The sequence below is a fragment of the Haliotis asinina genome, chromosome 1 (assembly GCF_037392515.1).
Source record: "Haliotis asinina isolate JCU_RB_2024 chromosome 1, JCU_Hal_asi_v2, whole genome shotgun sequence".
Lineage (NCBI taxonomy): Eukaryota > Metazoa > Mollusca > Gastropoda > Lepetellida > Haliotidae > Haliotis > Haliotis asinina.
The window spans coordinates 74,835,984-74,850,438 of record NC_090280.1 but is presented as its reverse complement, the minus strand read 5'-3'; the positions used below and the strand labels follow the sequence as shown (position 1 = coordinate 74,850,438).

The 14,455-nt window shown below is 40.1% G+C and overlaps 1 protein-coding gene across 1 annotated transcript in view; it reads right to left on the bottom strand.

The window, feature by feature from the left end:
* Positions 1 to 3,557: 3,557 nt before the first annotated feature.
* The window catches only part of LOC137297140 (Na(+)/citrate cotransporter-like), a 32,903-nt gene continuing 22,005 nt past the window's right edge, over positions 3,558 to 14,455 (bottom strand). Inside the window, exons 5-14 of the mRNA XM_067829160.1 lie at positions 13,623 to 13,716; positions 11,677 to 11,823; positions 11,216 to 11,344; positions 10,525 to 10,626; positions 10,014 to 10,118; positions 9,727 to 9,821; positions 9,184 to 9,326; positions 8,392 to 8,553; positions 7,099 to 7,236; positions 3,558 to 6,382 (exon numbers count right to left, since the gene is read on the bottom strand). Coding sequence (XP_067685261.1) covers positions 6,233 to 6,382; positions 7,099 to 7,236; positions 8,392 to 8,553; positions 9,184 to 9,326; positions 9,727 to 9,821; positions 10,014 to 10,118; positions 10,525 to 10,626; positions 11,216 to 11,344; positions 11,677 to 11,823; positions 13,623 to 13,716 — 1,265 coding nt within the window. The 3' untranslated portion in view covers positions 3,558 to 6,232. The remainder of the gene's footprint in view (positions 6,383 to 7,098; positions 7,237 to 8,391; positions 8,554 to 9,183; positions 9,327 to 9,726; positions 9,822 to 10,013; positions 10,119 to 10,524; positions 10,627 to 11,215; positions 11,345 to 11,676; positions 11,824 to 13,622; positions 13,717 to 14,455) is intronic.

The window sequence follows — 14,455 nt, the reverse complement described above, 5'->3', positions numbered from 1 at the left end:
ATTACAGTTTTGATGGTGGTTTTAAATGTTCCATTTATGCTATATTCTGCTTAGTACTTTGTGTTTATGTTGGAAACCATCCTTCCATACTCACCCATGAGGTTCTGTCACGCCCGGATGAATTTGATGGAGACATGTTTCCACGTTCGCTGTCATGTCCGTCGAAATTCTCAGTTTCGTCAGTTCGTTGTGATATTCAAATATTCAGATTTATCACTCACCCAAGTTAGATATCAAAATCGAACTACTTTCTCGTTCGATATTTAACTCGGACATATGATAAATATTCATATCAAACTCGATGAGACATGGTAACTTAATATACCATTAATTTCAATTTATTAAATTGAATTGTATTGCAATTGTATTATGTGTGTCCAGTTTAGCGAAATGTAACAGTTTATGAATATATCCATACATTGCAAAGTCAGTAATAATTTGGCGAGTCGCCCGCTGTTTCTTTCTTTCAAACCAAGGAAAAGAAAAATTGAACAAGTTATGGTAAATTCAGGTCACATGTGACAGCTAGTGTCCAGATTGCATCCTGTCGGCCATAAATATAAATGTCTTTGCTAAAGATTCACCAAATAACGTGGCGTGATATAACAAAAGAAGATTAACAATATGAAAAACAGTTTCGAAACTGTGAATTATACGCTTTGAACAGATTATATAGATTAAATACCCTGTCTTTTTTGCAAGGTTCTCTGGACTGAAAGTTCATGCAGAAAACTTCTGTTATACATAGACTCAAAGAAAAGGTGTCGATATTCGATATAAGCTATGTACAGATTGGAATTTGGATTGGTAATCTCTTAACAATTTTCAACTATTAGGAATACAGTCTGGTGCTGACATGGAAAAAATGGTTCAACTGAACTATTGTGAGAAATTTAAAAAAGACAGATGATAAAATCGATCAGTGGCCAGTTTGTACTACAATAGGAACAACTGTAACCGTCCTCTGATAAAACACTTAAATATTTTCAGGCAAGATGTTTTGAATGCATGTGGAGAAACTTCATTCATGTGGAGAAACTAGAAAATTCATTCTAGAAAACGATAATCAGCCAATGCCTCGTGGAAGAGGAGCATACAGGATGCCATATACATCTGTATTAATGTTGAGTTCACAATTGTACAAAAACATAGAGGAACATGCAGGAAGTCATCTACATAGGCATTAATGTTGTAGAGAGCAATAGTACTGTGGTAAGGCGTCTGCCTATCACGCTGAAGACCTGGGTTCGATCCACGGTGGAGGGACCTAGGTTCGGGTCGCGAGGTGGGCACATTTGCATAGTATCCTTGGGGAAGATACTTAGATCCACATTGTCTCAGTCGACTCAGCTGTAAAATTGGTACCCACGAGGATGTGCGGGCAATGTGAGTGTTTAGTTCCTTGCGCTTAACCTGCAGCATAGCTGTATGTTCCCCATGGAGTTGAAAGAGTATCGGAAAGTACGTTGAAACAGGTTTCTCTTTCGGTGGCATTTTGAGTATAGGGAAGTACGATAGTGTTGTATGACTTCTTTGTGTGACTGTGCCCGTCACCTTTGCTGAAACTGATTCATCAAACCACGTTTATCCATGGAACACAGAGTGTTGAGAGGAGAATGGTTCCATATCGCTTGTGTTTGGACAGTAACCTCTGACGACGTTCAACCATAATGCAAAGTTGATTCTTTGTTCGACAGTCCATGCAAATTGCATTTGCTGATGTAAGTGTATTCCACACAAATCTGACTGTAGGAAGAAATTTATCAAAACAAGTTAAAGAATTTTCACATTAATGTGTCAGCCGTAAAAATCCTACGTGTGTGAAATGTTTGCAAATATTTTTTGACAAAAAATGCTAAGTGGTAATAGCTTAGTGTCGCTCTTTTACCACACCACAGTGTCATATATATCCAGGCTATTATGCACCATTATGATGCTTTGTCGACTGTCCGTTTTGGGAGTAGAACGTAAACAATCTACAAATACTGTCATACAAAATGTTATTATGCTGAAATTTTGGAGTATGTCCCTCGCCCGTAAAATCATAGGCTGTTGGCCACGTACTTTTCTTTTGGACAGTGGCTTTTGTCAAGACTAAAATACAAAGTGCATATCCGTCGACATACATAGAATGCATATCTGTCGACATACATAGAATGTATATCTGTACAAATACATAGAGTAGATATATGTACACAATCACAGAGCGCACATCGGTGCACATGCATAGAACGTATATCAGTACACATGCATAGAGCGTACATCTGTCCACGGGCATATCTGTGCATATCTGTACACTTGCATAGAAAGCACATTAGTACACATGCACTCAGTGCACATCTGTACACACACGTACATAGTCCACATCTGTACACATACATAAAAAGCACGTTTGTGCACGTGCATAGAGTGCACATCTGTCCACAGGCATGGCGCGCACATGTGTATATATGGGTGGTGAGTGAGTGAGTTAGTGAGTTTAGTTTTACGCCACACTCAGCAATATCCTAGCTATATGACGGCGGTCTGTAAATAATCGAGCCTGGACCAGACAATACAGTGATCTACAACATGAGCATCGATCTGCGCAACTGATGACATGTGCCAACCAAGTCAGCAAGCCTGACCACCCGATTCCGTTAGTCGCCTCTTACGACAAGCATAGTCGCCTTTTATGGCAAGCATGGGTTGCTGAAGGTCTATTCTTCCCCGGGACCTTCACGGGTCGTATACATGGATAGAGCGCATATGGGAACACATGGGTAGAGCGCACATCTCTACAAATGCGTAAAGCGGACACCTGAGCACATGCGTAGAGTTCATGTCTGTTCACATGCATATGATTCCGTTATACACCAGAACACTCCCTTGGTGTCTATATGTTGTAGTTGAGGTCAAACGTCGGCTCGTGTGGCGGTGATCTGAAAGCAGACAATCCAGTGAGCAGACAATCCAGTGATAATAACATGAACATCGATCTGCATAATCTGGATAAGATGACATGTGTCAGATCCAGAACACAGAATCTCGTTAGTCGCCTCTCAAGCTTTGGCTGCTGCAATCAGTTCTAACGCTGATCTTCAGAGGTACAATGGCAAGTGAAAAAATGGGAAGATTTCTGTACAACATATTTCATGATAAGGAAATCAACAGCTGTCACCGTCCGGTCTATGCTTTGCATGCTCGTGGTTAGAATTGGTCTTCAGCAGCCCGCGCCTTTCGTAAGAGACGACTAACGAGATCGGGCTCACGAACCTGGTTGAACATGTCATTAAATCCCACTTGCACAGATAATGCACATTGTAGGTGTTGATCACCGCATTGTCTGGTCTAGACTGGAATATCTACAGATCGCCGTTCTTTACTAGAATATTGTTGAGAAACAACAGACAAACATGGCAATCTCCCTTTTATTGCAGTTCCTGCATTGTTCGGGACTCTAGGTCAGTAAGACGCACTTCTATCTTTTGTTACGACTCACAGGCATTACCGAACGCACTTCCTGCTGCAAAGGTTTCCTTGTCGACTGGTGATTTCAAAACAGACAACAAAGCGAATACAAACTTTATCTTTATTCTTGTTTCTACATTACCAAATACCCAATCAGATGTACCGTATAACAGTACCACGCCCTCACTTAACGTTGTTCTGATTAAACATATGCAGTATCAAGGCAAACGTAAACATACTTGAATCGGTAGAATGGGTAACTCCAGAATATCTTTTAATGAACATCCCAGCAATAACAAAATTTTACAACAAAGGGCATCATTTATTGTCCACGAGAGGAAACGAACCAGGGTCTTCAGCGTGACGAGGGGGGACTTTAACCATTAGGCTATCCCAACGTTTTTTTAAACATTCTTTTCTATGGTGTATGGTATAGACAAACCAAAGATGACTATCATAGTGGAAAATCAATACGTTACAACCATGGTGATACTGTCTCAGGGAGCGGTGGGGTAGTCTGGTTGTTAGGCGTTCTATGCCCCCCATGGGTACAATGTTTGAACCCCATTTCTGGTGTTCCCCCGCCGTGATATTGCCGGACTATTGCTAAAAGCAGCGTCAAACTAAGGTCACTCCTCGTCACTGGGCTGCTGGGGACTATAGGGTATGTACACATCTTTACACATTCGGTGTTGGAACGTGTGGTTGGCGAGGAGTTGATAAACACCATCTTTGTTGCCTTTTTAGCCATCTCCTTCGGGATGATCATGAGACAAAATAGCTGAGCAGAGAACGGGGCTAAATACACCGAGTCTTGTCATTTGATGGTCTTTAGATTTTCCTAAATCTATTTCCCAACGCCATCAATAATAAAAAAAATAATATAAGACAAACAGAACAAGTCAACAAAGCGACAAAAGTAGACCATAGAGATGCACAGATGAATTAAAAGTCTGAGCCGGTTTAGAAATTTCAAAAATTCCCAAATAAAGCTCTCTTCCGTTTGTAATATATACTTTACGGTCTGGAGAACAAGTATGAATGGTACCGATAAACGGAGAGCATGTTATGTTATAAATATTTTCCAAACACACTATAAATAATCTTACGTAAAGATTTTCGTCTGGAAACGTGAAACATAATCCAACAAAAACACTACCATGCGTTTGCTGAGATAATTTAACCAAGCGATTTGATATACTCATTACTCAATATCTGGGCGTTCTGACACAATGAGCGACAGCACACATTTTCTATAAGGAAAGGAGGTTACTCGAATTACCTTTGTTGCTCGTCAGGACGACGTTTGACTTTTTCGTCGGACGAAATGAAGATGTTTTAGAAAGAAACACAAGTGGAAGAACAGACAAATGGCAGTTATGTCAGTAGCACATTATTTTCTGGTTATAGGAAAAACAGTGTTTGAAGAATTAGAATTTGATAGAATTTTTGAAATGAAAGTATGATCTGCAGTTTGGCGAACGTCTAAAACAACTTACTGATATAGATAGATATTATCGACGGATAACCTGGGTGTGAGTTGTTGAAGCAATATTCCGACTATCAGATCGAGTCTAAACCGGAGAAACCAGTGGCTGAAGCGGTGACAATCCATCCGCACAATTAGGACACCATGATATGCATCAACCAAGTCAGCGTGCTTGACCACCTGCTCCCGTTTGTCGCCCCTTACGACAAGCATTGGTTGCAGAAGGCCAATTCTGCTGAAAATGAACCTGACACGGATGACGAATAAAATGTTTCAAGAGACAGATCTTCCCAGACACGTATTCCTGTACAATTGCAAACGTCCTTTATCCAGCCTCATGTAAGAATGTCGAGTTTTGGTTGGTCCACGTGACTCTGATAAAATACCATGTACATCCATCACGATCCGCCAGCGGGAGTACACGACTTTTATACTCCCGCTGTGAAAGTCATATCCTCCCGCTACGCCTCAGTGACGACGCGAGAAGTGAGAAAAGCGTGCATCGACAAGCCTTTAGTAACGTGCGGTGCATTGAGGTCAAACGATCAGCTGGTGTCAACATGTCGGCAAGTCGATTCAATGCGTGTTGTTTTGTTTTGATTTAGTGAAAACATTCAGCTAGATAAATGTGTTATCACATCGTGTCGAGGGAAATACGGGGTTTTATCAGTCCCTCGTAAGGTTGTATGTCAGTCCCGAGTAATACAACCTTAATCGGGACGATGTGATAACTTATAATATGTTGATCTTCAGCAACCCACGCTGATTGATTGACGAATGTATCGAATCTCAGTTACGTAAATCGATCTTCATGTTGATCACTGGATTGTCTGGTCCAGACTCGAATATTTACAGACCGCCTACATATACATTCTTGGTAGCTGGAATATTGCTGACTGCGGCGTTAAACCTTTAATGGAAAAGTTAGAGACCGTGTGATAACCGCACGGCTGATGCAAGATCATCGGCCTCCGTAAGATCTTCATACAATCTCCGTACGATTCCTGTGCAGCCTTCATGCAGGTTTGCCTCGGCCTGTCCCTAACGGAATCGCACGATGCCCGTAGACAATGTGAACACAAACGTCGCAAGCCGTGGTCATCCAGGATTCATAGAAATCAGACAGAAAATCGTAGATCACTTTATCTTACGGCGCCCGTGGAAAATGTGATCCAGGTAGAAGTGATAAAAGTGTGACCTAAAGCAGGTTTTACAGAGATAAGAAATTTCCATAAACTCTGAAGTGATGACGCTAGGGTGTATCAAAGGATCACGGGTAGCTGCAGTATCAGCCTAAGAAGAAGTGATGTTCACCGGAAGGGTTGCGTTAAGTCTGAAGGGCTCTGGGACAACATCAAAATGGAAAATGGCGTTTCCCCATGTGGCAGTTGCCATGAGCAACAGAGGTACGGCCAAAATGTTCATCATGATTCCAGCTGACGCCTGAAAGTAATAATGAGTGAGTGAGTTAAAATTTAGTTACATCGGCAGAACTTCTGCGATAACTACAGGAGTTTAGCATACATGATTAATTAATGTTGTCATATTATCCTGTCGTCAAATGACTTTGAAATGACTAGATTATCACATATCATGATGAAACTTTACAACATGAAACAGGCCATAGATCGCAATCGCCAACGACAGCTCACCATAGTATTGGCAATTGGGACGTTTGCTTTTGCTACAAGCGTGGACCAAAGCTGGAGTTACATGTCTTGTTTGGACGCTAAATGTGTCTCAATGGTAGACATTGTCCCTGACTAATATTAGGATAGAAATAAATACACTTTGAAAGACCTGGTCCTAGGCAACCTCTTTTGATAATAATTCTATTTTTTTTTTGTTGGAGTGGCGCTGTAAACGTTGGTTGCTTGAAAACGGTATAAGAAGCTATACCGAAACGTCGATGTTGTGAAAAGTTAATCCTCCCTAAAGTTTTGTCATTTGAATACTTCTACGGTACTACAGCCCCTTCGAGGACACATCCATCAACACTTATGATTATCTACACCATCAATAATGAAAAAGAAATATTGAGAAATGGTAAAATTACACTTGTTTATGTAAGATCTGGTTGATCGTATATTGTCTTCAAGTAATCCCGACATTTATCGAATATACAATGCAAAATGTGTGTATCAAGTATATACGCTTACCATGTCGGACACTTTGATGTGGCCGTAGCCAAAGACGATGGCATTTGGGGGCGTGGCAGCGGGCAACATGTATGCAAATGAAACAGAGAGGGCTGCCGGGAACATGTAGAACAACGGATTCACTCCAGTTCCAATAGCCTGTAGAATGGAAAGCAGGGTTTGTTTAGTCCAGGAAAACATCATCTGTGAATACTTAAGTGAGTGTGAGTAAGTTTAGTTTTACGCCGCACTCAGCAATATTCCAGCTATATGGCAGCAGTCTGCAAACAATCAAGTCTGTTCCAGACAATGCAGCGATCAACAGCATGAGTATCGACCTGCGCAATTGGGAACCGATGACATATGTCAACCATGTCACCAAGCCTGACCACCCGATCCATTTAGTCGCCTCTTACGACACGCTTAGTCGCCTATTATGGCAAGCATTGGAAAGCGCCTATTTTACCTTTGACCTTCACTGATCTGTGAATACTTAAGGATGCATATAAAACGTCATTCGTATAAATGGTGAATGAATTTGTTTTGTAATCGCTGTTATCAATATTCCCGCAACATCATTGCGGCTGACAGCAGACGTGATCTTCACACATTGCACCCTAGTGGGGAATCGGACCACTGACCACTAGACTACCCTATCGTCCCTCGTATACAATGACATTGCTTGTCATTATTCTTATACAATCAGTCTTTCTATATTTCTTGGTAGTGGAGGCCATAGGCCTAGGCTATATTTCAGTACAGAGCGGTACTTGTGTGAATATAAAGTTCAACAGATAAACTGATTTACAAAATATACAAAGGAAAATCTGACATTATTGGAAGAAGGGTGAATCTGTAAGTTTCCTTCCATGGTGTATATAAATACCTTGATTGCCAATTGACATAAGCATATTAAACTTATGAATGGTGGGATTTGATAGAACTTATGCGGTAAATACAAACATCTTACATTTGGATAACATTTACACACTAAAATGAAATTCAATTCGTATGAATACTGAGTTTGAACATGAATATCTGGAATATTATCAAATAAACATCACATAAGGGAAAGCTTTTAACTTCGTAAAGTTCTTTGATTTCGTGTGAAGGAAATCGTGAATCAGTGAAATGAAATTGTTTTAAGTCATTTTATTGAATTTGTACAGTCCCATTTGTATAATGATTACATGGACACATGTTGTAGTCAGCTTTCTTAATTCCTGATAAACCAATTATGGGCTATGACGTCATTTATATTACACACTACGCCACTGACGAAAACACAAACACAAACACAAACATGTAGCGTACCAGGTTGGACAGGATCGGCATAACGAGTGTTGCTGTTGCTGTGTTGCTGGTGACCTCTGTTGCTGCAGCACACACGTAACAGATAATCAGAAGCAGCAGCCACGGATTCAGGCCCTTCATCACCTGCAGCTGAGTACCTATCCAGTAAGACAGGCCCGACTCCTGAAATGAACACAAAGTAGAACTAGTTACTTTTCTGTTATGCAGTATCCAGAGCGAGTATGGTTTTACGCCGCTTTATGCTTTATACGTTAAAAAAACAATAAGCAAACAAACAAAAGCCCCAGCAAATTACACCAGAAATGACATACACTTTGTACCCATGTGAGGAATCGAACCCGCCTTCACCGTAAAGAGCAACGCTTTTTTTACATCCAGGCTTCGCAAGAGCATTATATCTGTCGAAAGCAAACACACTTGCGTCTTGCACAATAAAGATCCTACCCAACAGCCATTAGCAAGAGCATCATTATATGTATCTTTGATAATAACGATCCAACCCTACAGCCCTCATCAAGAGTAGTATATGTGGCCAGGCAAACAAACATGCATCTTTGACAATAACGATCCAACCCTACAGCCCTCAGCAAGAGCATTATATGTGGCCAAGCAAGCACACATGTATCTTTGACAATAAAGATCCTACCTCACAGCCCTTAGAGAGAGCATTATATGTGTCCAAGCAAACTAACATGCGTCTTTTACAATAAAGATCCTACATCACAGCCCTTACCAAGCATTATATATGTGTCCAAGCAAACAAACATGCATCTTTGACAATAAAGATCCTACCTCACAGCCCTTAGCAAGAGCATATCCGCCTCCTAGCAGGAGGAAGAGTGCCCATGGCATCTTCTCGTGGAGGACCTTCCACGTTAGTAATGGTGTGATTGGAGCCTCGGCTTCTACCTTCTCTTCTTCAGTCATTTCATACGCTGTAGAAAAAAGTACACTTGAAGGAGGTCCAGGGCTGGCGTTTAGTACAGCGTCTACAGACATTTTCAGCTAAAGTTGCAAAACCAAATGTTTTATAAAATTAAACCTGCACAATTATATTTTTTAAACAAACTCCTTGGAAAACTGTTACTTATTTCATGGTGCGCCCCATTTCAAATCATAAGCACTTTCATCGTTTTCTGTATTTTCTACGGATAAAATCCCATTCCGTCTCCAAAAACTGTTCGACTCTAAGGAGATTTTGAAAGTTATAGCCCACATCTACCTAAAGCAGGTGTCCGTAAGTGCCTATCATTTACAATTTCAAACATACAAAGATTGTTTTACAGAGATACAAAGTGTGATGGACAAGGTTCAGTGTTTCATAACCAAACTTACAGTTTTTCCGGAGACAAAAGACACGTGGTAGTTTAGAAGGAAAAACAAACAGCAGCACTGCCAAGAAAACTGCAGGGGTCGAATCTTTTACCAAGCTGCAAAGAAAATGTCTCTTACAAGTTCATGTTTGGGGTTTTATTCAAATTCGGTATTTGCGGGTCAATTTGAGCTGTTGAAAATGTCCCATAGAGTTCAGTTTCTACAGGTTTGTGGTTATAACTAAGATGCTTCTTATGGTGTTTTCAAAAGAAATAAAAAAACCGTTACGTTACAGTTTTAAAACTTACTTATGGTCAAATAGATCTCCCCAGCCACCAACTCCTCCGAGATCTCGCGAGACCCAGAAAATAACCAGTAGAACAAATAAGACCATGACATTGGCCTGGGCGTACCTGACGACAAAGCACATTACAATGCAGTAAACATTTGCAGGAAAATATGCAGCATATTGTAATATTTTACCAGTCTTCTGAAATACCCACTATGTACAAGAAACATCAGAAAGTAGAATCCTTTTTATTGAACGGCCTTGAACTCAAGGCAAGGTAAGCTTGCTGATAGCACGTTCTGGACTAGTTGACGACTTTATTACTTCAATTGTAGGCAAACATCTGCACCAGACCCATACGTTTCGTAAATGTGGTAATTTCATTTGCTGATTCCGATGTCTTTTTATTATCTTTTTCTCAAACCCACAATAAAATGATTGTGTAATACGTTGTGTTGGAACAATTGCTGTGGCTGTACACTTCCTACAGGAAGAAACAGAACCCGAGAGTAATAAAAATGAAAGCTCACGTGATGGGGCCAAGTTTCTTGTACTCTGTCACGATGACATTCCTCACTTTCTGGGACTGGATCTTTCTTAAAGGGTCATCGCTCAAGCAAGCGCAGAGACCCCTGCAACATGCAATTAAACAGGTAGTCATTATTCCATTCTGAGAGGAAATGTAGGGCATTTCCAAGTGACGAAAGCTATCATACTTTGTGCCAAATTAGGACACCTCTTCGATGGCATGAAAGACTATTAGCTAAACAATGTTTCTATTTTTAACTGTCACGTTCCGTATATATCGTATCCATTTATTGACCCAAACATGGTGAAAAAGAAAGTAAATGCTATAATTTATAGGAGTGTTTGAGGTACATTTAGTGCTGGGAGAGTGGTGATGTGTCGCATCATAATAAAAGAGGTCGGATAGTTGATTTGGTGTTTAACGCTGCACTTAACAATATTCCAACAGTATATGTACATAACTGAGCACGTTGGGTCTTGGTCTTCAGCACGACATGATGTCTTTTGGGGGCGACTAATGCGTTTTCAGCCTCTCTTGATGCATGTAATGCTACCCCAAGTGCATAGAACGATGCCCATTTTGTCAATCACCGACATGTGTTGCCCAATTTCGATTATTTCCATACGGTCGTCATGTAGATAGAAGATTGTAGAGTGCGTCGTAAACAAACAATAATAGCCAAATATTCTTACTTGCATCTAAGGTACAGAATGTTGAGCCAGCACCAGCAGACAATGAGGACGACAACAGACAAGGGGAATCCGTAGGCCATCCAGGAGGCAAAGTTGACGGGGGACTCAATACCACGGTCGTTGTATAGTCTGGAACAGTATGTTGTTACCATGAATTGTGATACCATTACCGTTAAAAATTGTCGTTTATGCAACCCAATCAGCAATTCGATAAACTGGATCGTTTTTAGTAAAATCATAACTTGACACCATGCTTTCTTTTGACCTTGGACAATAACAACCTCCCAAAACAAATAGAAAACTGGCCTTGCTTTATCATAGTCGTACACGCCCATTTACTCTGTAAGACTGGAAATTGGAGGTATATAACTCATTCTACACTCACTCATCTGTTGTAGATATATAACTCATTCTACATACACTCATATGTTGTAGGTATATATCACTCATTCTACACTCACTCGTCTGTTTGCCCTTTCAGAACGAGATTTGGTCCAGTTCCTGTAAGACTTGCGATGCCTCCGGAGTTAGCCCCGTATGCAATACATAGAGACAGAGCCTTCTTCAAACGGGTAAACTCTGCTTCGTCGGATATGTCTGATCCGTCGCTGAAAAAGGTATTTGTAAGATGAAACGTCCGTACAATATCGCATTGTCTTGTTCATACGAATGTTGATTGATATACATCATTATGATGTGTCGCTTTTAATGTAATTCCCACTTGGTAGCCTGTTTCCAACGGAAGTTGGATTAGTGTGGCTTAGAGGTGAATATTGTCGCTATAAGCACGGCTCTTATAATACGCTATCTTAGCATTTCATTGCCTGCAGTGTCTCCATTTTGTACTTTCATCGTGATACATTTGTATGGATTTGTAAACTTAGTTAATTTTATAATGCAGTTCTAAATTACAACACATTTCTTAACTGTTTGTTGGTTTCGAGACCAGTTCCTCTACGGACTGATTACTGGGATCGTTTCAGTTTCAAGATCCTAATCAACGCGTAACAATACTTACTACATAATTAATTACACGGTTTGAACATTAATGAAACCATTCCTGTAACCAGCAAACATAAGAATAACCGACTTGAACGCACCAGGTGAAAGACAAAATTGACAGATCGGGTTTAGCTCTGATAACATCCATATTGTGCGTCAAGATTGTCTGTTCCGTCACTCGTCAAGATTCAAAGTATTTGTATGAAACTAAATGGTCGTCTACAAATGGCCGCCTTATGACCGAAATGCTGGGCGGCGCCAGGTAACTGACAAACATTTAAAACTTTTATTACAACTCGGGCAAACTACTGGTTCGACATGACATTAAGGCACGTTTTTACTGACCCTTATCGCGAACCCATGTTCTCAACACTGGTGTTTCATTACTTATTATTAATCTCTATTCACCTATATGTTGTCTTTTACGCCCAATATTATTACTTTGGGCTAATAATCCAGACTGATTTTATCTTTTATTTGTGTTGACATAAAGTTAATGTCCCAAGCAGTGCGCAACAACAGAAGACTCAAGTGTCCACTGTTTACCATACATGATACTAGCAGATTTAAATACGTCATATATTTTATGGACAAGAACGTCATTGTATTCTTTATACGACATTTCAGGGCCAATTCTTACTCCTTAAACAGGTGAATGATGGTGAGGCAGAATGAATTATCTCTGAAACGTCGTATTAATAAGTTGTATTTCTCATCCATAAAATGTGTCATGTATTCATGTGAGTTCAACTTCCAAATGCCTTGCAAGAACGGGAAGATAGACCCGTTCTTGGAGCTGCATTTCTTGGGCATTTGTCATCACAGATGTTCTTTTATTTATTCATCAATATGTCATTTTTGTGTCACCTTTTTCATTTGGTCAGTAGTCATGACTGATTTTCTCTAGTATTGTTGTTGACAGAAACTGTTGTCCTAAGTATTAATCACTAGAAGACACAAGAAACAAATCACTAGAAGATACGAGAAAAAAATCACTAGAAGACACAAGAAACAAATCACTAGAGGACACATGAAAAAAATCACTAGAAGACACAAGAAACAAATCACTAGAAGACACAGGAACAGTGTCGGATGTTTACTATTCAAGACGCAGACTAGAAATATTAGCTTTGGACTGTATTTCTTGGAAAATGACATGGAAAAGAAAAACTGATGTAATGCATGTTTCCCATGTGCTGAAACCAACGTATATGTCTATGGTGTAAATAAACATAAAATACATAGAGAGAATGAACCAGGAATTCATAGCCACGATCATACCGACGTTAGGTATTTAACCCAAACAACTGGGCCATCAGCATCTGTAACGTGGGCTGGACCTTTAGCACGACCTAAAGGACATAATCTTGAAATATGGTGGAATAGATTCTGGCAATAAACTTACGTCGGTTGGACTTGTAATTTCTCCACTGGTGGTTCCTTTTCTTCCTTTTCAGCCTTTTTATCGTTACTTGATTCTTTTCCATTCATTTCAATTTCTGAAAAGGAAAATATGTCTCACAAATGGAAAACAAATTTGAAAGATTCCAAAGATCACGAAGAGAAATACTTTAACGACAACTGGAGAACAAGACGTTGGTAGGTAATTCGATAGGGTTTTTCTCTTTAATTATCTGGCATGTACAGTTGTCTCTCGAAACACAAGTTAATATTAATCCGTTGTTGAATTAGTGATGCAAAAAGACATGAATCTATGTGAACTTTAAGAAGGAAGAGCGGTCAAGATGGGCATTTTCTGTCAGATAACTTCAGGGAATGTGTGATTCATAATACTGCTCATCAAAAGAGTTTTCGGGTCAGTAAATTTGCCGAAGAATATATTTTGTTTGTTTGAGTGTGTTGTGCCGTACAAAGCCATAGGACGGCGGTCTGTAAATGTTCGAGTCTAGGACAGACAACACAGTGATTGACATAATGAGCATCGATGGTAAGATATGACGAACATATATACACGAACCAAGTCAACTAATCTGACCACACGGTGCCGTCAGCTGCCTCATACGACAAGCATAGGTTCCTGCAACAGTCTAGAAACTACTTCCGACTGAAGAACAGCATCCACGAGCATCCATTGTCGGTCGAAGATTAGACACGGGCTAATCGCTGTGGCGTCACAGCCAGTGAAAAGGGGTTGTGCAGGTGATAAATCTTTCCTGTAGGTAACGAACCTACCTGGGGCCCGTTTCACAAATATTAATAGCTTAATAAGCTTAGTAC